At 38.4% G+C, this 22,658-nt stretch overlaps 1 protein-coding gene across 2 annotated transcripts in view; it reads left to right on the forward strand.

Moving 5' to 3' along the window:
* Nucleotides 1-22,658, forward strand: part of EDIL3 (EGF like repeats and discoidin domains 3) — a 396,406-nt gene that overhangs the window by 178,818 nt on the left and 194,930 nt on the right. For both annotated transcript variants that reach the window (XM_006081235.3, XM_023750152.1), the window contains one exon: nt 12,101-12,229. In XM_006081235.3, the coding sequence (XP_006081297.1) occupies nt 12,101-12,229 (129 nt within the window). The remainder of the gene's footprint in view (nt 1-12,100; nt 12,230-22,658) is intronic.

Below are 22,658 nucleotides of genomic sequence, written 5' to 3' on the forward strand. Positions count from 1 at the left end.
AACATTTATCCATTAAGATGTGAAATCTGGAAACCTAATAGTTTTTCTTGACCTTTATTTCTCAATTCTGTCTACTTCTCTCAATGTCTAGGAGCCTACCACTCTAATCCAGGCTTCCTATCATGCTTCGCCTGAGCTAGAGTGACGACTCTCAACTGGTCACCTATGCAGATCCTTTTCATAATATTGTCTGTACATCACACAGGATGATCTTTAAAATTGAAAGTCCAGCCCTGCTATCCTATTCCTTAAACATCAGTGTACTGGGTGGGCCAAAAGTAGGTTTATAGTTGTGAGTACACAAAACAGAGTTTATTTTTAAATTATATTATAATTTATTAATGATTGTATTATTTTTATATGAGCAACTGTAAATGTACTTTTGCCCCACCTTGTATGCCATAAAGCCATTTTTTCTTTGCACGACCTGTGATAGTCTGCCAGTCCTGGGCCCAGTCCATCTCTGTTTGCTGTCTGCTCCAGCTCTGCTGGCCTTCATGAAGATCCTTGTTTCTTGCCCTGGTTTTCCTTCCACAGGCCTATGAGTAGAAAACCCACTTACTTTTTACCTTAGCTCTTCCTGGTTTTTAGCTCCTACCTTACACATAATTTTCTTATGGAACCTCCTCTCAATAGGTTCTCAGGATACATGATTCATTAAACAGTTGCATTTCTATATGTGATTATTTGCTTGTTGTCAGTGCTTCCACTTGACTGAAGTTATCATGTGACTGAAGTTACATGATAGCAGGAAGCATACCTGTTTTGCTTACTATTGTAACTCTAGTATACTTACCACCGTGTCTGGAATAGGAGCTTGAGATGTGAGACGAATGATTGTGTGAATGAATGAATGAGCAGTGACTGTGATAGAGAAAACAGGAAATTGTTGAAGGAAGTAAGAATAAATGATAGGGAAGAATTAATGGAAGATATGAAACTTGAGGTAGTCTTGGAAGGAAGGGAGATTCGGAAGAGACAGTGGGGTTAAGAAAGGCATCCTGCAATGGGGAACCATATGAGTAGAATCCTAGGAATAGACATTTTCTTCTTTAGGTTTTAATAATGATAACTTTTCAGGCGAACCATTTTGGTTCATTTTTTTGTAAACAGCGGAGGTAACATTGGCCATATAAGATTAGTCCAAATTTATGAACTTTGGAATTCCAGGCTGTAGGAGACAGTCGCAATAATATAGTTTATTGAGTATATCATTACATATCCACTTAGGGGACTAAAAAGTTTAGCAATTATTTATTGTTTCTAATGGAAAAGCTGCTACTTTCATAGGATAGGATACTTCAACTGATCTTTAAAAAAACAAAACACAGTATTTTGACCAATCTGTGACTACTTAGTGTTATTCTGGGGAAATATTTAGAAAAGCTTGATGATAATGGCTATAATCTTAAGTGTTTCAATTCAGGTCAAGATGATAAAGCCCCTCACCTATTTCCTTAGTTTTAAAATTATTTCTTACTTTGTCAATATAAATTGATACGTGCATAATGGAATAGTAGAAGACATGATCGCTTCCTTATGAGACCTACATTTTCTATTTGACATAGATGAAAATGATCAAAAGTAAAAATGGAAAAGAAATCAATTGTTGCTCTTTCACATCTACTTCATTTTTCTTCTTTTTTAAAATTATCGGTTTGTGTTGGTGACCTGTTCTGTGTTTGGGCAAGCATCCCCTAAGCTTTCATCGGTGATTAAGAAGCATTCATTATGTACTCTGCTTGACATGGTCATTACTTAATGCTCACTTAACAAAATTCTACATGACTGAATTATCACAGTGGGTGAGGGAACAGATGGCCAGCTGGCCAGAATCCACGCCTGCTTTGTTTTATGCTTTCTCAAGTCTGCCACAAAGATGCCACATGCGAGATCTGGGGGGGTAATCCAAACAGTAGCTGGGCTGTCCAGCTGTGCTTCCCTTTTCTCAGCTGTGAAGTCTGGGTCGGCACTCTTACCATCTGAGCACAGCTGGAACATTCTAGACGGACATCACAGCTCCGTGATTAAGATGGCAGGCACAGAGAGCAGATCCAAAAGTAAAAATAGCAATCCTCCCTCCGACCTCTGTCACTGCCTTCCAAACAAAACCACTACTCTAAACGTCAAGAGAAAGAGCTGTAGTTTTGTAGAAACAGTGCACCTACTTTTAACACCTATTGGTAATTATAAGATTACCCCCAATCTACTATTTTACAAATTGCCAGACTATTCAGTAAAGAACATTGGACTTGGCCCCAGGCTTAAAATTGGATCAATGAAACCTGCTGTGTGTGGATGAGAAAGGCTACAGATTAGAAGCATAAACTTCAGGTTTTTGTTATATACTATGATTATTTTTGGGGGGATTATATGCTGATATTCCTAAAATTAATAAGAAATTTCAATCATCATACATTTATGAAGCAACATCAAAGTAGCTAACACTTTAATTCATCCTGATCTATAGGAGTACAAAATATAAGGAGGAGAGGTTCCTGTGCACACAGAGTGTACGATCTCATCAGGGAACAAAAGAGGCCCATGAAATAGTTAGAGAAGAAAGCCGTGTACAGTGAGATGCTAAGATGCTAATCACGCAGTACAGGAGGCAAGTTCAGTGGGAGCCTGAAAAAGGTGAACTGTCAGAGAGAGACTGATGAAGAACTTGCAAATTTTGTAGCTGTTAAGAGATACCATGTGAAGCAGTAAAATTGCTTGTTACTCCTGAAACGTAGGCTCAGATATTTGCTTATTATAATATACATAGAAAACACTGGTCCCTGATCTGTCTTTCTATGCCCCATCCTATTGATAGGTAGAAGAGGAAACAATCCATGGTACTAATGGCAAATTTGAATATCGTATTACTTTGTACCACCTGCTGATGTGTATTCTCAAGCTTGAATAGCATTTTGCCACCCATGGCATGAGAGTTCTGACAGATGCGCCTCTCAAACAGGTGATTTGCTGAGTTCTGTTTGCAAACAGCTCCCTGATTAAAGAGGGCTTTTCAAGGAGTTAGAGAGAAATAGTTATACAGGTAACTAGAGTTGGTTTTCTATAATTACCAGAGGCAGAAAGAGATTTTTTTTCTTAGATTGATAAAAAAAATATTGAATATTAGTTTTATCATTTAGCTTGGGTTGTATTCATGGTTTCTGACATTTATCAGGAATTCTCACAGGGAAATCATTACTCTTACTTTAGTGACCATCTGCAAAAATAAAGGTATGACAGTGATTACCATGATAGCTTGTACTTTTGATATCCATGTTTCTCTTAGATTTTGGGAGTGTTTAGCCCATTGACACAAGCTTTCAAGATGCACCTGGGCCTTACATTACTAATTTCAACAATAATTAGTTACTCAACTTCATATGTTATTCATTAATTTCCACAAGGCCTCTAATACTATCCTTAATATTCATTGGCACATTATGTCAGATTTAGTTTCCTTTGCCTTAGGGAAAAAAAATCAAAGGTCAAGATTGTCTTTTATCTTGTGTTCACCATTTATTGCTCTGTTAACAATAATATCCCACAATCATTCAGTTAGCAAATATTGGCTAGCTTAAAGGTGCCTCAAAATACCTAGCATGTTTTGGAGGATTAAAAATGTATATGCATTATAACTACAGAGTCATGAGACAGATTGCTATTTGGGTAATACAACATTCAGAGCTGAACATCCATTGTGCATGTGGTGGTTTAGGAAGCTTGTTTTGCGGTGATGTGTGAGATGAAGAGACATGGCAGAGAATGGGAGATTGTGCTCCATGATAAGATTCAGCTGTAGCAATACTTGTCACTTTGTAAAATAATAGATCCTTTTGCTATATTTTAAAGCTCTACTAATGTTTAATAATACATTTACTTATTGGGTAAAGAAAACATGCCATTAATTGTGACTGAAAGGATTACATGTGTACATAGAAATAATCTATATAAAGACTTTCAAGTTCAGAATGTTGGCTGAGTACATCAAAAACACTGCCATTTGCAAGCCCTACTCTGAACAAAAGTTTTAAGTGACTAAAGATCAACCCCAAGAAATCTATATTCTTTCTTCACGATTTCCCTCTATCTTGCAGTGCTGATCATCCTGGGTGCCACCCAAGAAGGCATCTTGGCACTCTTCCTAGGCACTGTTTCAAAATTAAACTGCTCTCCGATCTCCAAAACCATCGAAATATATTTACCACTCTCTGTAATGAGAGGCAAGTGAAATTAGTTTGAGTTAAGATGTTAATTGTTGATACAAAGGAGTGCTTTGTCAGTCAACTCTAATAATAAATGAGGGCTTTGGTTTCCTTGAACTCCATTGCTGTAAGAAAACAACTACCCAGGGACTATAGTCATTTAAATAGTACCTCTCCAAAATTCATGTCTACAAGGAATCTTAGAATGGGATCCTCTTTGGAAATAAGTATTAGTTTGCAGGGGCTGCCATAACAAAACAGCCTGGTGGCTTAAACAACAGACATTTATTTCATCATTGTTCTCAAAGTGTAAGTTCAAGGTGTTGGCAGATGGTTTCTCCTGAGGCCTTTCTTGTTGGGTTGTAGATAGCAACTTTTGGATTTGTCCTCAAATGGCCTTTTCTTGTGTATGCACATTACTACTGTCTCTTTTGTTGTATCCAAATTTCTTCATCTTATAGGAGAAATTGGATTACATTAAGGCTCATTCTTATGGCCTCATTACTTTATCTCTTTAAATGTCTTATCTCCAAATACAGTCACATTCTGAGGAACTGGGGGTTAGGGCTTCAACATATGAGCTTTGGGGGAACACAATTTAGCCAATCACGGAGGTTTCCAGAGGGAAATAAAGATCCTGAGATGAAATCACTGTGGGTTAGGGTGAGCCTTAAATCCAATGGCTGGTTTACTTATAAGAAAAGGAAAAATACAGGAAAGAAGATGTGAGGATGGAGCCAGAGATGTTATAAGCCTCAGAATGCTAGGAACTACCAGAAGCTTAAAGAGACAGGGAAGATTTCCTTAGAGCCTTCAGAGGGGTGTGGCCCTGGTGACACCTTGATTTCAGACTTTTAGCTTCCAGAGCTGTGAGAGAATAAATTTTGGTTGATTGAAACCACCAAGTTTGTGGTAATTTATTAGAGCAGACCTGGGGAACTAATACAGGTGCTCTATATAAAACACCTATTGGCCACTAGTCACCTCAGTGCCTTCCTATAGACAGCTGTATAGAGTCTGATCTTAACTGGAAGAGAAAGTATATGTGTGAGTCTTTAAGAAATCTCTGTCTAGCCCAGGTTTCAATTTTAATTATCTTTTCAAATATTTTTATATTCAAAGAACAATTTGTCAAATTTGCTGATTCCTAAAATTAAATATTTAAATTTATTTATAGTTTACACCTCTCTCTCTCTCTCTCTCTCTCTCTCTCTCTCTCTCTCCCTCCCCTAGAGGCCTGTACACGAAATTCGTACAAGGGCCTTGGCCCTTGCAGCCACGGCTTCATCCAGAAGGTCATCCGGCTGTCCAGTCTAATTAGCAATATATATATATTACCCATAGAAACTTTTCTCCCTCAAATGGCTGAATTTTCCCTTTTCATTTTAAAGGGAGGAGGAATAGGGAGGAGGAGGAGGAGAAAGAGGAGGAAGAGGAAGGACTAGTGTAAAACCTGCTTTGAACAATCATATGAATGTTCCTAAAATAATTCCTTCATTTCCAACTGGATTAAAATTGAGTGGCAGTGCTTCAAAATGGAAACAGCCAAACTGTTTAAAACTTATTAAATGTAAAACCAAACTATAATATAAGAAGTTGAATGTAACTTCAGGAACAGTATTTGGAGTGAACTTTTGGGTCATAACTGTTTCTATTTCATTGTACTGCTAGAACAATTAGTCAAATTATGTTCTTGCTATTCCCTCATTGGCATGCCATTGTATAATAATGTGCATTAATTTTTAATATCTAAAACCAATGTTTTGGGGCATAGTTTGTAAAATTGACCAAGTCTATGTACACATAATCACAGGAGAGTCTTAACCTATTTACTTCCTAATATTCTGTTTACACACTATAAAGAATTCATGATTTGGGGCACAGTCTCTAAATGTGTGAAAAGCTAACCATGTTACACATATGGGAATAACTTTAATTCTCTACTTTTGGAATTGTGAGAAGGGATGAAGAAAAGGAGCAAACCATATAGATCTTTTGCTTTGGTGAGCAATTCATCTTGTTGACATACTTATATGAGCTTGCATAAAAATGCCTGGAAAGCATGCTGTCAAATTCAGTTGTTCATTAATATTGATCACATGCTGTCCCCATTGTGTGAGGAGCTACTTAAAGATTACCTACAAAAGTATTACAGCATTATCGATTTTAAAACTCCCTGAAGCCTCTTGTATCTTGAAAGTCCACTTATACTTTCACTGTTAAGAGTGCTATTACCAAGTGTTGTTGTCTAATCAGATAATTGGACTTTTATGAATACTAATTAGAACTGAAGCTCGTGATCACCACTCTGTAGACTTCTTTTGTATAACTGGAACACCAAAAAAGCACAGACTTTTAAAAAGAGATCTTTGAAATGCAGAGCATTTGAGATTGCCCTTGTCTGTCTTGTTTCTCAAGCTCTGAGTGGTTGAATAAAACTTGTTTTTAAATGTAGCTCTGGTATTCAAAGTATATATATACACACACCCCGATGCATGGAATTCGTGCAAGCGGCTGGGGCTCAACCCTCGCGGGCCCAGCTGCCTCGCGGCCCCATGACCCTGCTGTCCCGCCCATTTGTCGTTCGGGAAGGTCATTCCAGAAGGTCGTTCCGGAAGGTTGTTCCGGAAGGTTGTTCCGGAAGATTGTTCTGCTGGCCAGTCTAATTAGTATATTAGCTCTTTATTATATAGGAGATAGATAGATAGATAGATAGATAGATAGATAGATAGATAGATGAATAAAACTTTGCTGAAATGTTATAGAAAACATGACATGTTATAGAAAAGACACGAGCTGCCCCAAATACAGCAAAGTTTTGGTCACAAAAGTTAAGAATGTAGCCATATTACAAACATTTGCTAATAACCCTGTAACTAAGGAAATTCTAGAACTAAATTTCCAGAAACCATTACATAAACAAAAATATATATTAATTCTGAGCATAGTATATTCATAGTAAAGGATAGCCATTTAAATCACCTTTAAAAATGAGGTACGTAAACTGGATAACTAAATATTTTCTTGTGTTGTGAGCTTACTGTTCCAGCTGCTAACAATCTCATTCCATTTAAATTATTTTTCACAACTTACTAGCAGAGTGCTCAGCCCATAATAGGTGCCTAATGAATAAATGATATTTAACCAGAAATTAGAAAGAATAAAAAACAACTTCTTTGTCCAACAGGGTCAGGGTCAGTTTCTCTACTGTCCTCACAGTACATGCAACAGTACATGCTGTAGGTGATGATTAGTATTTATTAGTGAACCAAGACCTTAAAGTAATACTTTGAGTATCAGAAGAGAGATGAGTATTGGATGGGGAAAACACAACAAACAAGAGTTTCCTGGGATCGGTGATTCTCATATGATTAGCCCACTTATCACTTGGAGAAAGAAACGTGAAAACTGTTATATGTTTTAAAAGTTTCCATTTAACATCAAAAATAAAACTGTCTACCAAGCAAATTTTGTGAGTTGAGACTTTGGGCTATGTACTAACCTACAGTCTGATTAGTGGCTATAATTCTTTATTGCCTTACCTTTGCTTAGTCAACATATATCAAATACCTACTATGTGCTGACCATGACCCTTACTACAGAGAATTTATGGTCCAATGGGAAAAAGGGACATGCAACCACTCATTTTGACACTCTATCCTGAATACTCCAAAATAATATATATAAGAAATATAATATCAGTCCACTATATAATGATTAGGGACAAAAACAAGAAAGAAAGAAAAATAGCCTGCATGTTGGGCAGGGTCCATTTATTTCTTATTTTCAAGGTATAAGCAACAATCTATGTATATAAAACACATTATTACAAAATAGTATTGGGAAATACTTTTGACAATTGTTTTCAAACATAGCTGAACTAGAGTACTGTTAGCATAGCAGAGCCTATCTGTATTCATAATGTCAAATACACCCTGACCCTTTGCTGGAAATACTCTGAAACAGTTCCATTTAGGAAGGCTTTAGAGTCCTGCATTATTTATAGGAATGTGCTTAGTGAATCCATGTTGATTCTGTGCATCTGTCAAGATAACATATAAATAAATACACAGATTTTCAACGTGGCAGGAAGTGTGGCTTAATTGGAAAGGATGTAGATTTGCAGTCAGGCGGATTGTGTTAAAACTTGGATTTTCTAGTTAGACATGTTACTTAACCTCCTGGCAGGCTGTTTTTTTTCTCTAAAACAAATATATATATTTTTATATATTATATTACATTATAATATTATATATATATATAATGTATCTTTCATGTTGCCTAGCATACAAGGCACTCCAGACATTAAATCCTTTTCCCATTTGCCTTCCCTCTCCCTCACCCTTTAATGAAAATCACTGAATTTCTTGGGATAGGAGAAATACAGTAGTCACAACCTCTGTAATAGGTAATCTTTTTCTGAGACCCAGCTGTCAGCTGAAATCATGATGTCTTTTGTGTGTAAATAAAATGAGCTCCAACTCTCTAGTTCATGTTTTTTGGGGATCCCAGAGGCAGTGCCCAGATTGCTGGGCAGGCTTCACCTCTGCCCTCAGGAAATATCTAGAGGGTCTAGGACTTTAAACACCTCTGTCAGCTCTGTCTGGAGGCTCCTGTACACAATGAATTCTTGACTCCCTTGGCATCATATACTGTAACACTTATTCCCTTCTGCCAGGATGAGCCAGAGGAATAGCTCAGCCCTCCCCCTTGGTTTCCCCAAACACCACACACAGGTCTGTGTCTAGCAGATGTGAGTGCATATCTGGGTACTCCAGCAGAGAGAGTTCACAGAAGAGCTGTGCAAACCCATGTCAACTTGAATTGTAGGCATCACAGTTTGACCCCCTCTCTTCCTGAAGTCTCCTTCCAGCTCTGCCTGCGGGGTCTCCTCTCCTGGGCTTCCCCATCCACCCCTATGCTCTCCCCTTTATTGCACAGGCCCCCTAACTTATCCCCAGCTTCTAGCTACGTTCTACTTCTCCACAGATGCAGCAGGCTTGAGAAAAGAGTATCATCCATCCCAGGATCATATTTGCCCTTCTTCAAAGTGACTTCCATCAGCCACCTGCCTTGGAGTCACAGCTTTAACTGTTCCCAAGAACTGGCAGAGCCTTATTAGTTCTTTTGTTGTTTTTTGAGAGGGTGGTGGCGTTTGTGGGTTTTTTTTTTAATCCTTCTCTCATCCCACCAACTCTGTGGAAGGGAACATGGAAAATATTTATTTTCTTTCTCATATAAATTGCATCACTCTCTTGAGGGGTCAGGAATAGCTTAATCATTTTTGGTTTTAATAACTTTTTCCCTCTGAGATTCAATTCCTTAAACCCAATTTTCCTCGTATCAACTGCTCTTTTTGGGGGGAGGGAAATCACTGAATGCTGATTAGGCTTTGTTTTCTCATTGGCAAAATGGAAAGATGGGCGTAGGTATCTCCGAGGCTCCTTATTTGTTTGAAAGTATGTAATTCTTTGACTATAATTATTTAGATTTATTTTTAGTTTAGCAGTTATGTTTCCAGTTAATAAAATAGGTCTACATCATCTATTTTTTTTATTTTGAAGTGAAATGGTGAATCAAAACGCTAATAACATTTTTATTCTCTTTTCCCTAATTAGTTGATTCTCTAAGGAAGGGTCTCTTTTAGAATCACACATTCTTAGTTTGCAACTTAAATGTATCACTTATAGGTGTTTATTTGAGATACATTATCTAATCTTTCTGACCTTCACTTTTTAAGAATGTAAAAGAGAATGGTAATGACAACTATCTCATCAAGTTACTGTGCGGAATCAGTGAGATGATTTATGCGAAAATAATTTGTAAATTATAAGTCATCATCAAATGTTAATTCATTTGAAAGGACAAAACAACTAGAAACTGAGAAAGAAGAGGAGAGATATGTTCTGAAGCATGATTGGCATCTCTTAGTAATAGAAGAAAACGATTCAAATTGCCACAAAATGATGATTGGTCATGCACCTTCCTCCTGTCTCAATCATTGGCAATGCATTTCCTCATGGGCTGGCGTTGGTTTGTTCAATTGACATGTACTTCACTGCGCACAACTGCCCACTTAAGAAAATGTATTGGTATCGAGAAATCTGGAGAAAGATCACAGATACATTGATTTCTTTTCACTCTGTAAAGCCAGCCCTATCAAGAAGTAAAGATCCAGCCACTATAGAGTTGCCACATTGTTTCCTATGTCATGCATATCTTTATTTGGTCCTTCAACCACTAAATTTCACAAAATTTTAAACTGAAAAACACCAAGTGTCAAAGACAGCTGCTGGAGAAAGAAGTAGAGTTAGAAAGTCTTGCCTCAATGCAAGACGACCTTGCCCAGCCCCTGAGTGGTTCCTGTTGCTGACGTCCTGTCCCACTGCTCAAAGTGATGACGGTGACTTTCCCTTTCTCTCCGTAAGTCCTTAAGTGGCTTTGACCCTTGCTTGAGTACCATTCACTATTGCACACTTCCAACAGCCTTGCCTATTGAAGCTCCCACCGGTTGTCTCAAGTTATCACTATTCTTGTGCCAAACCCTTTTGCCTTCACTCTAGTCTGTTCTGAAACTATTTGCTCTTTTTCTTGACTAATAGCCTCCAGGACTCTGGAATTCACACTTCACACATAATCAGACACTTGGTTACTCCTGCTTTCTTTTTCTGATACATACATCTTAACTTCCTCTTCAGTGATTTCTCTTTCACTTATACAGGCATTTTACTCTCTCCAATTAAAACAAACAATAAACAAAATTAAAGTATACTGTTTCCCTTGGCGTTTCTTCATCACCCAGGATAAGCTTTTTCTTTCTTCAACTTGTCTCTTCCCTTCTTCAGAATCTCCATTCTGGAATCTTCCCTGAGTCAATTTGCATCTTCTAAAAAGCCAACTATGAGACACAATTAAAGGTGCCAAAGATTTGTTGGGAGATGGTTGTGATGAACAAAAGGGGAGAGGAAGCAGAAGTAAGGAGGAGCCTGTCACCTCCAAAGGGTGAAAAGGAAGGAAGGCAGATTGTATAGAAAAACCCTTAGTTTGGCATGACATTTGAGAAAACCTCATCCATACCAAAGGAGCACCCGGAATAAAGAAGGTGCATTAGGGGAGTTCCAGGTCTGGGTAGACTGGCCCAGCTCTACAGCCCACAGTGCCGGCATGGTTCTCTCCAAGAGAGCCTGAACACCACAGCATATTGGCCTCACAGGAACCAGTCACTCTAGTGAAGTCACTTTCTCAACGCTTATAATTGACTATTACCCTTTCTCTATATTTGCAACTTTTGTTGAGCTACTTCTTATGGATTGGCAAAACTTATGATTCTCCAGAAGTATGCCCCACCACCAACTCTCAATACAGAGTCTATAAAATATTGCAGCCAGCGATATCCACATCACTTGGCCTATATGGTTACCGTCAATTTGCAGGTTTATTCTCTCACCAGCAGGGTACAGAGCTGCCTGAATAGCTGCAGGAATTGCCATCCAGTATTAGTTTGTAAACATGCAAAAGGTATGTTACAATTCTGAGACCTTAAAACCTACACTTAGTGCTAATTTTTTGCATGCTTAGTATGTGTGTCAGACACTGCTCTGTTTTTAAAAAATCTGTATCATTACTCTTTGAGGTAGATTCTATTAGTATTGACATTTAATAGAAAGTGATATTGAGGCTAAGAGAGGTTAAATAAATCCTTCAAGACCACAGGGCTAGGAAGTGGTTCAACCAGGATACAAGCCCATTGATCCTCATAGCCCACATAACTCATATATTTTGCTATACCATTAATATTCAAAACACTTCTCTATAAAACGGTTAACCGTAAAATGTTGACCTAATGTCTACTTTAGAGCATATGCATCATGCAGCAATATTTTTTTTCTGTCTTTCAGGTCCCTGCATTCCTAATCCATGCCATAATGGAGGAACCTGTGAAATAAGTGAAGCGTATCGCGGGGACACTTTCATAGGCTATGTTTGTAAATGTCCCCGAGGATTTAATGGGATTCATTGTCAGCACAGTAAGTTATCCATGGTCATTGTGCTTTTATTGTTATTGATTGCAAAGTATACAAGTCATTATCATTTTTGTTTGGAGTGGAATAATAGGATCTCTGAGCTGCAAAGAGCCCTGGCAGTTGGCTAACGCTGCTTCTTGCACACTGAATACACCACCTCCCCAGGCAAGGACTCCTAGACTGTGTTCTGTCCTCTCTGTGGCATGGGGACTGTCAGTCTTTTGTTGCCCTTTTCATTATTGTTCAGCCACACATGCAAAATGTAGCTCTTTCTATTAAACGGATACCTGTCTCTTTCTTCTATACTTGTCATGAAGCTACATTCTTCAAGATTTCCAGATATAATTTTGTAGACTAGCTTCAGAGATGATACCCAGAAAATAAAACACCCTCCCTCCCCCTGCTCTATCTATAAGCCAGTTTCCTCCTTCTTAACATGTTGGCATTTTTGCATGAAAATCTTTGAAAGTTCAACAAGTGTGGTATTTGCACTTTTCTCCTTTATCCCCATTCTTATTTATCCTGGGAAGTTAAACAAAATATATCCACTTGTGATGATTTCTTCTCAGAAGTAAAGCTCAACATAAATGCCAAATGAGCCAGGTGGGCCCTTAACTGCTGCAGGGGTTCAGCAAGCAGGGCGGCCACACTGGCCTGTCAGGGAGGCTCTCACAGGGGCTGCGGCCTGTGAGCCGAGTCGTGATGGGGGATAAGATGTTGGTCAGAGGGAGGAGAACAGGGGGATTCATGACACATGGCGGGACTCGTGGAGACAGGAGCCTGAATAGTGGTCATTAAGACCTTGGTGTTAGGAATGCCTAAGCCCAAGGTGGGTGTGTCAGTCGGAGCCAGATTTCCAACCACCAGTAAAAAATATAGTGTGTCTCCTGGCTCTGAGACTTTGGGGGCATTTTATACTTTTCTGGGGACTTGCCATCCCTGGGAGCTTGTGGAATTGCTGTGAAGCCCGTGAGAGGACAAGGGGCATTTGTGCTCCTTACAACCGGCATTTGTAATTGTCTCTGAGCTCAGGTCACCGAAGAGGAACTGAGAGCTACTGTGTTTCTCAGCCTGGGTCCCGACTTGCTGAGGCTGATTCTCCCCTGTGGTGGCATCATTGCTCAGCCTCCACACATGAATCCCTCAACACTTCCCCAGAGAGACAGAGCTGGGAGCCCAGAATCCTGGTCGCCCTTCATTCAGTTGATATTTACTCAATCCCATGAAGAGAATATCCCTAACTCACTTATTAACAAAACTACAAGGTATGTCAGAGCAGTGCCCAGAAGGAGACGGTCAGGCTACCCACCTTGAGCTCCTTAATTCAGAGCTGCCTGCATATGTACGGCACACACACTTACAGAAGATCCCTCCCTTGGAATTAGAACAGTGCTCAGAGGCAGGAATTGCACACAGAGGTCATACCCGCCCAACTTCCTCTTTTCTGTGCTGCAGGGCCTCAGGAGAGAGAGAGGGTAAAAGTACAGAGGCAGATTCTTACTGTTAGGAATCCTTAAAAAGGCAGTGTCTGGAATTCACGTGTAGATCCTAATGTCATGTAAAAATTTCATATTTATGAGCTACTTCACCCTAAACTACTGCTGATGTCAATGAGAATTTGGGGCTAGCCCTTAAACCAGAGGTTGGGAAACTCCAAATCTAAGTTCTAATTAATATCTGTACAACAACACAAAACTCTTCTCACGCCTCTGGGCTGTTTTCTTCATATTGTGAAGAAATGTTTTAGTTTCAGTTATCTCTAATAGCCTAGAAGTCCCATTGGAGACATCCAATCATCATGGGTGACATACACAGGTGGGGCGGGGTCCACCTGCCTCTGACTCCCACACATTGGCTGGACGTGAGCCCTTTCAAAAGAACCATCATGGCCAAAACCGGTTTGGCTCAGTGGATAGAGCATCGGCCTGCGGACTGAAAGGTCCCAGGTTCGATTCCGGTCAAGGGCATGTACCTGGGTTGCGGGCACATCCCCAGTGGGAGATGTGCAGGAGGCAGCTGATCGATGTTTCTCTCCCATCGATGTTTCTAACTATCTATCTCTCTCCCTTCCTCTCTGTAAAAAAAATCAATAAAATGTATTTAAAAAAAAAAAAAGAACCATCATGTTTGGAGAAATAGAACAAATCATTGTTGTCCCCATTCTATATAGCTGCGGTTCTCAACCTGTGGGCTCGACCCTTTGGGGGTCAAATGACCCTTTCACAGGGATCGCCTAAGACCATCGGAAAACACATATAACTACATATTGTTTTTGTGATTAATCACTATGCTTTAATTATGTTCAATTTGTAACAATGAAAATACATCCTGCATATCAGATATTTACATTATAATTCATAACAGTAGCAAAATTACAGTTATGAAGTAGCAATGAAAATAATTTTATGGTTGGGGGTCACCACAACATGAGGAACTGTATTAAAGGGTCGCGGCATTAGGAAGGTTGAGAACCACTGCTCTACAGTAGAATATCCACATCTTTCTCTCATAGATTACACTATCCTCAAATAAGCTCATTAATCCACATAAAATGTTGAATTTCAAGGCTTATTGTGAAGCACAAAGAAACCCCCGACAGCAGCTGATCTCCCACCAACTGTAAACTCATGTTAGGAATTTCAATGGAAAGCCCTAGGCTTTACTATTCAATTCAGAACTGGGATTTTGTGGTGTAAACAAGTTGATCCCTATTCTCTGAAGTGCATCACTATTAGAAGCAACAGAGAATGGAGGGAAAGAACTGGTTTTGGAATCAGAGACCTGGATTTGACACCTGACCTTTACAGTTATTGGATAAGTGACCTCAGGCCAATCACTTGGCCTTTCTGCAATTGAAGACATAGAAGTTGAGGAATTGAACTAGAAATAGATTATCTTTGTTTCACACCAGCTAGGAGAGTATTATGACTAAATGGGTAGCTTGCTTACTGTATAAAGGTTGTCAAGCCTTCCTCTTTATAGATTAAATTGAAAGAATTTAAAAGTCCTGGGAGCCCCGAGAGCTTTTCCAGGTAGGAGAAAACCAAAGCAGCTCTTTTAATGCTTTGCAAGAACTGGTAGGCATTTGGGTTTTTTCCCCCAGTGGTAATAGTTTTATGGCCCAGATATGTTCTAAAACCTTGATACTCAATGTGTGGTTATGCATTAGCAATGCCTGGAAACTTGTTAGAAGTGCACATTGTCAGGTGCCACCTTAAACCAACTAGAATGATCCCCAGTCGACACCCAAGCATATTGAAGTTTGAGAAATACTGCCCAAGGCTCTCAGTAGCTAAAAGTAATCATCTCATAAATTAAAGTAGCAACTTTACATTCAGTTACAGAATAGTAATTATAGGCAAAATATTTAGTGTGGCTTTTGCAAATCAAAACTTTATTGAAAATCAATGAAAATGAGAGATATACCACTAGAATATGACATTCCTTTTGAGAAAAGAATTTTAAAAATTCTTCAGACATTTACATATGGGGGAACTATTTAATTTAGTTCTATATGACAGGATGTGAATTAAATATCTTTGGTAATATTGCTAAGTAGTTAAAAAAATTTATGTTTCATGATACAGACATGACAAATACATAGTCAATACGTATACTTTACTGATTAATTTGTCAATATGTTGCAAATTAGGAAAAAAGGCTTTGGTACCAGCATTAATATTACCTATATATTCTTTTAAAAAATAGTAAATATTAGTTTTTAGAACGGTTTTTGGTTTATGGAAATATTGAACAGAGCATTATTATATATCTCTCCTCCTACATAGTTTCCCCTATTATTAACATCTTGTATTGATATGCTATATTTTTTATAATTGATAAAATAATGTTAATACATTATTACTCAATATTTTGGTTTATATTTTGGTTCACTGTTTATATTATAGAGTTATTTAGTTTTTTAAAAAAATACATAATATCATGTATCCACCCTAGCTTCATACAGAATAGTTTCACTGACCTTAATGCTCCACCTATTCATCCCTTCTCCCACCCCACCGCCTGGGCAACCACTGATTTTTTTTTTTTTACTATTTCTATAGTTTTCCTTTTCTAGAATGTCACATAGTTGGAATACTATTGTATGTAGTTGGAATCATATAGTGTGTAGACTTTTCAGACTAACTTTTTCACTTAGCAGTGGCATTTAAGGTTCTTCCGTGTCTTTTTATGACCTGGTAGCTTTAAAAAAACTGCTGCATAATATTTCATTTTATGGGTGCACCACAGTTTGTTTATTTATTCACCTATTTGAAGAACATTGTGTTGCTTTCATTTGGGGAATTTATGAATAAAGTTGCTACAAACATTCAGGTGCAGAATTTTTTTAGACCTATTTTCCACTCATCTGAATAAATATCTGGGAGTGTTACTGCTGGATCAATTGGTAAGAGTACATCTATTTTAATAAGAAACTTTAAACTGCCTTCCATAGTGGCTGTGTCATTTTGCATACTTATCAGAGGTAAATGAGAGTTCCTGTTGTCCTGTATTCTCAATAGCATGTTTTTGTCAGTGTTTTGGATTTTAGCCATTACATATACTTTTTTGTGGTAATGAGAATAGCATGAGGTTATAACTTTATTAGACTAATAATGAGTAATAATTGTTTTATATAGAATTACCAAATTATACATGTTCTTAAAATGCCATACAATAATATGAAACATGTAGTATGTATACGTATATAGACGTGTGTGTATGTGGGTGGGTGTAATTATAAAATGTAAATTACAGAATGAATTAAACACCAAAGTTGTCTAGAGTTTAGACTTTTGAAAGGCATTCCTAAGCAATCAGTTTTCTGTTGGGAGCCAAATATAATATGGCTAAGAGTAATAGTATTATATTTGTTGCCAGTAACAAATCTAATGCCTTAGGGAGGGACCATTTCTTTATTCCCAGAACTCTTTGCCCGTCTTACCAAGGAAGGCATTCTGAGCATTCTTCCCTACCTACACAGCTCGGCAGCCTTGGATTCCTTTTAAGAGCACATTTTCTTGGTTCCTATACTTTGAGGAAGAGGAGCTGTTCCAGGTGTCCACCAAGCCCAGAAAGAAAAGGGGACTGCTACAGAAGTGGCCCATTTTATCAGATTAGCTCAAGATAATATGCTCTCTAGTCCCCTTTCCCACTGAGAAAGTTGGCCAGAAGAACATCTAACCTAAAATTTTCCTCTTTGTATATTATAATAACTATTGTAAGACCATTTGGTCTTAATGGTATACTATTGATTAATTGATTTATACATTTAACAAATACTTACTGAGTCATTTTATTCTTGTACCTTACCTATTTCACTTTTCTCAGAGTTAGCCAATGAGATTTGCTGTTTTAAAGAGCACTGCTAGTTGGATCAATTACATATTTGGCAATTGCATGTTTTATTTGTTAGGTGGTGCTTGTTAAACATACAGAATCTGGTCCCACCTCAGCCTTATTGAGTCAATATCTTTGGTCAGTATCCCGGATATAGTTAATGTAGGGAGCGGCTGGCCAGGCACAAGTTAAAAGCATCTATATGATCCTTACATGCACCAAGCTGAGGACAACTGGCTTAAAGAATGACCTTTCATTTCCAAATTATACTGGAGGAAGCATGCTGTAAGGGCAATAATTCTGGATTAGACCTGGGTTTTGATGGAAAGTCAGTTAACACTTAATGGTTCTGAGCTTCAGTTTTCTCATAAAAAATTCAATTTAATTCAATTCACCAAACCCTGAGAACCTCACATTGTGTTATGTTCTGGAAATAACATGCTTATGAAAATTGGATTTAATAATCCTTTGCCCTGCTTCCCTATGCCTAATGGACTAATATTTCTTAATTTATTGGTGCTTCTTATTGGTCCTTAATATTTCCCTTACTTTGAAATAATTTTAATTGTAGTTTTTTTAGATAAAAATAATAGGAAGCTCCATTTGTAGCTTTATGCTTTTCTGTAAGAATTCCTATCTTAACATGCTTCATTCTAATAGGTAATTATTTATTATTTTTTTAAATTACTCTTTCTAATTTTGGCTTGATGGCCTCTTTATTTTCGCTTTTTCACTAGAGGATGAATTTGCCCTAATAAAGTATAAATTTCAAAACTGCCCTAATAAAGTATTAACTTCAAAACTGCATGGAATTACTTGGAGTTACAACTGACACTTGTAAACTATATAACTTACATGGGTTAAATATAAAGACCTCTAAGAAAACTTTCAAAATAGACTCATCTCCAACCCCCAAAGATTTTTCTGACTGTGGACTGAGATTTCAAATTGTCCTGTTCACTGTTGTTTTTGCAGGTAAATGTTAGCCCCCTGGCTCTATAAGGCAGATGTTCTTAAACTTGGTGTACATATAAACCATCTGGCAGTGCAGATAAATATTCAGATTTCTCTTGCTCATTCATAGATATTCCAATTTAATAAATTAAATTTGGACCCAGTTCTGACTACTAACAAGTACCCTAGTGAACCTGACACCAATGATTCTAGAACACTGGTTCTCAGCCTTGGCTGCACATTAGAGTCACCTGGGGACCAATGAAAAATACTGATGCCTAGCTCCCACCCCAGAGATTCTTATTCAATAGTTCTGGTGTATGGTCTAGGCATTAGGAGCTTTAAAACTTCCCCAGATGATTCTAATGTGCAGCCAAGGGTGGGAGTCAGTGTTCTAGAACCATGCTGTGAGGAATTACTATGCCTTAAAGGGAGATAAGCAGAGAAATACTCAAAGAGAAACCAAGCTTAGGCTACACACATGGAATCCCAGACTAAATGTATAATCATGCAAACTTATTGAATTTTATTTTCATTCAGTCTTTGCTTCTTATAATGCAAATTATCTTACAGCAAGAACCGTTAAATGGTTGAAAGAATCAGGCCAGAGGAACATACTAACTTACTGTCCTTAAAATATATTATCCCTTAGAATTTCAAGGCATTTTTATTTGGCGGTTTTCATCCTTTGCGGGAGTCTCACAAAGAGCACCCTCCTGGCAGGTGTATGGAATGGATGCTTACACAGAGACACCATTCAAATGCAGATGTTGTGATATTTGCAACGAAATTCTCAGATAGTCACAAACTCAAAATATTTTAAAATTGCTATTTATATAACAGCTGGACAATCTTTTCCCCCTGTTACTTATTGAAAGAAATCTGATTGTCAGTAAAACATAAACTCTGAACAGAAATATGTTATACAAATTTTGCCAGAAAGTTATACTCATGAAGGTGGTGTATTTATACTAACAGAACTGCTATATTTATACTAATAGAACTGATTCACCTAGGATTTTGTAAAGGATCTCTCCAATAATAGAGTTGGTACCACAAATACAGATCTGTAAAAAATGGTTGCGTGTAATCCAAATTTCCTAGGCCTCCCAGCTTGTGGTGAAGTTAAAATTGATTTCCAAATTCCTGTTGCTGTTAGCTGCCATTTTCATACCATTTGCCCATGTAGAACCTCATTCTCCCCTGAAGTCCTCCAAGTCCTGTCAGGAAATAAATTATTTTTTTCACACATGAAACACATACTTTGTGAGAGCTTACTTATTATTACTAGGTTGCCACAAGTGCTTAGGAATGAATACAAACTCCCTGGCTCTGCTATTGATCCCATCTTGAAAATACAGCTCAGGGGCAGGCTACTCTGTCTTCTGCTGGTGGCCACCAGGCAACTGAGATGCACATGATCTGAGGAATATCAGGGCAATCTGAGCCAGTGTAATGAGAGTGGGTTGTATTGTGTTTCTTGGGATTGAAAGTTGTGTGGCTTTTCCTAGAGCAGTGATGGCGAACCTTTTGAGCTTGGCATGTCAGCATTTTGAAAAACCCTAACTTAACTCTGGTGTCGTGTCACATATAGAAATTTTTTGATATTTGCAACCATAGTAAAACAAAGACTTATATTTTTGATATTTATTTTATATATTTAAATGCCATTTAACAAAGAAAAATCAACCAAAAAAATGAGTTCGCGTGTCACCTCTGTCCTAGAGACTCACACATCCTTTTACTGCTCAGCCTTTCTGCTTCCTGCCCTAACTGCCCTTTCATTCAGGGCTCAAACTGACACCTCAGGCAGGTTGGGGGACAGGTGCCATGTCTCTACCATGGAGAGTTTCAGCAGACTCATTTCACCACACTCAGTTAGAAAAGCAGTAGCACGTGTGCACATGGGAATGCATCTCTATACGTCTCTGAGGTGTAGTCATCCAACAGGCATATGCTTACACCTGACTCTGTGCTAAGCACTCTTCTGGACATTGGGACATAACACTAAACCAAAGTAACCAAGTCCTTGGTATCATAGGACTTCCATTCCAAGAGGGAAAAGGGATAATAAAAACTATGACAAGCTTATTTACTATACAGCCCAGCAGTTGCACTCTTGGGCATTTATCCCAGAGAAGTGAAAACTCAAGTTCACACAAAAATCTGTATATGGATGTTCATGGCAGTTTTATTGGTAATACCCCCAAACTGGAATGGACCCTGGTGTCCTTCAACAGGTGAATAAACAGTGGTGTGTGTGTGTGTGTGTGTGTGTGTGTGTGTGTGTGTGTGTGTGTGTGTTTAGTGGAATACTCACTGCTCAGCGATGAAAAGGAAGGAACTGTCTCCAGGAAAATTAAGCTGAGTAAAAAAGGCTAATCCTAAGAGGATATTTACTAGATAACTCCAATTATAAAACATAGTTGAAATGACAAAATTTTAGAAATGGAGGACAGATTAGTGGGTTCCAAGTGTTGGAGAGTAAGGAGACAGAGGTGAGTGTGTTTATAAAGGACAACATGAGGTATCCTAGTTGGAACTATTCAGTTCCTACACAAACCTACAGATGTGATAAAGTTATATAGCATTACAGTCACACAAATAAGCATAAGTAAAACTAGAGAAATATGAATAAGATTGATTTGTTAATATCAATATTTTAGTTACGCTTTATATCAGAATTTTGCAAAATGGTAACTAATTAGAGGAACTGGGTAAAGTGTGCATGGCATGCTTCTGTGTTATTTTTTTTACAAGTGTACATGAATCTAAAATTATCTCAATAGAAAGTTGGATTTAAAAATATAACTTAGTATTGCATAATATCAAGTACTAATATATATTACTAGAGGCCTGGTGCATGAAATTCGTGTGCGGGTACGGTCCCTAGGCCTGGCCTGCGATCAGGGCCATCTTCCCAGGCTGCCTGCCGCTGGCCCCGCCCCCCGCTGCCACCCACCCCTGGTTCCTCATTCACCATCAGGCGATTGGAGCCTGATGGCTGGGAGAAGAGACCGAGGGGTCAGCCGGCCCCGCCCCCGCCATGGGTCGCCCTCTGTGTGTGGAGCAACTGGTGGGGCAGGGGCCTTGGCCTGGTGCCACTCGCGTTCCCCCGTCACTCACTCCCGGTTCCCCATTCACCATCGGGGGATCAGAGCCTGCCGGCTGGGGAAAGGGACTGAGAGGTGGTCAGTGCACCTCATAGTGACTGGTGGAGTGGTCGTTCTGGTCATTCTGCCATGAGGGTCAATTTGCATATTACCCTTTTATTATACAGGATAAGGATAGGGACTATGGAGCAGAGTTATTTGAGTGCCATTTTAGAGCATGGCCACTGAAGTCCTCTCCTGCCATGTGACCTTTGAGCAGAGACATGAATGAAGTGAGAGGGCCAGGCAGGTAACCAGATGGAGTAGCAAACTTAGAGTCCTAAGACGGATATGCTTGGAGAATAGAGAATGTTGAGGAGAGGGGTGAAGAGGAGACCTGAGCAGTAGTCAAGGAACAGAAGATGTAGGGCTTCATAAGCAATAGAGAGGACTTCGTGTTTGTTGTAATTGTGGAAGGGCACCTTTAGAGGCCTGACAGTACATGAATTAACTGTTTGGAGGATAACTGGCCACTGGTGAAGAATAGGCTCTGTTAGGGTTAAGAATAGAACGCCTGAGACTAGCTGGGAGATAGTGGTAGGTTGGACTGAGGTGGTCATGAGGACTTGGAAGAAGCTGAACAATGTTCAGATTGTAAAATAGTTTGAAGTGAATTATACTGGGACCATAAATATTTGGTTTTTGTTAATGAATTTCAGTAACATTATAATTTTTTTTACCTCATGTCATATTCGTGGGCAATACATATATTATTATAATTTCCAGTATGCCTTATTATTGACTTTTGTTTCCTGCTTTTAATAGTGTTGTTAGAATAGCATCTTGAATTTTAAAGAAAAATATGTAATTTGCCCACATATACATATATATCAATAACTTAAATATATATGATGTTATTTAAGATACTGAATTTTCAAATTTTGATATTTTTAAATGTCCCATAAGATTGGATGCCTTTAGATATATTCTATTGCTTTATCTTTCACATTGGCTGAGTCTTAATAGTAAAATACAGAATGTTTTAA

Source organism: Myotis lucifugus, unplaced genomic scaffold, assembly GCF_000147115.1.
Source record: "Myotis lucifugus unplaced genomic scaffold, Myoluc2.0 scaffold_0, whole genome shotgun sequence".
Taxonomy (NCBI): Eukaryota; Metazoa; Chordata; class Mammalia; order Chiroptera; family Vespertilionidae; genus Myotis; species Myotis lucifugus.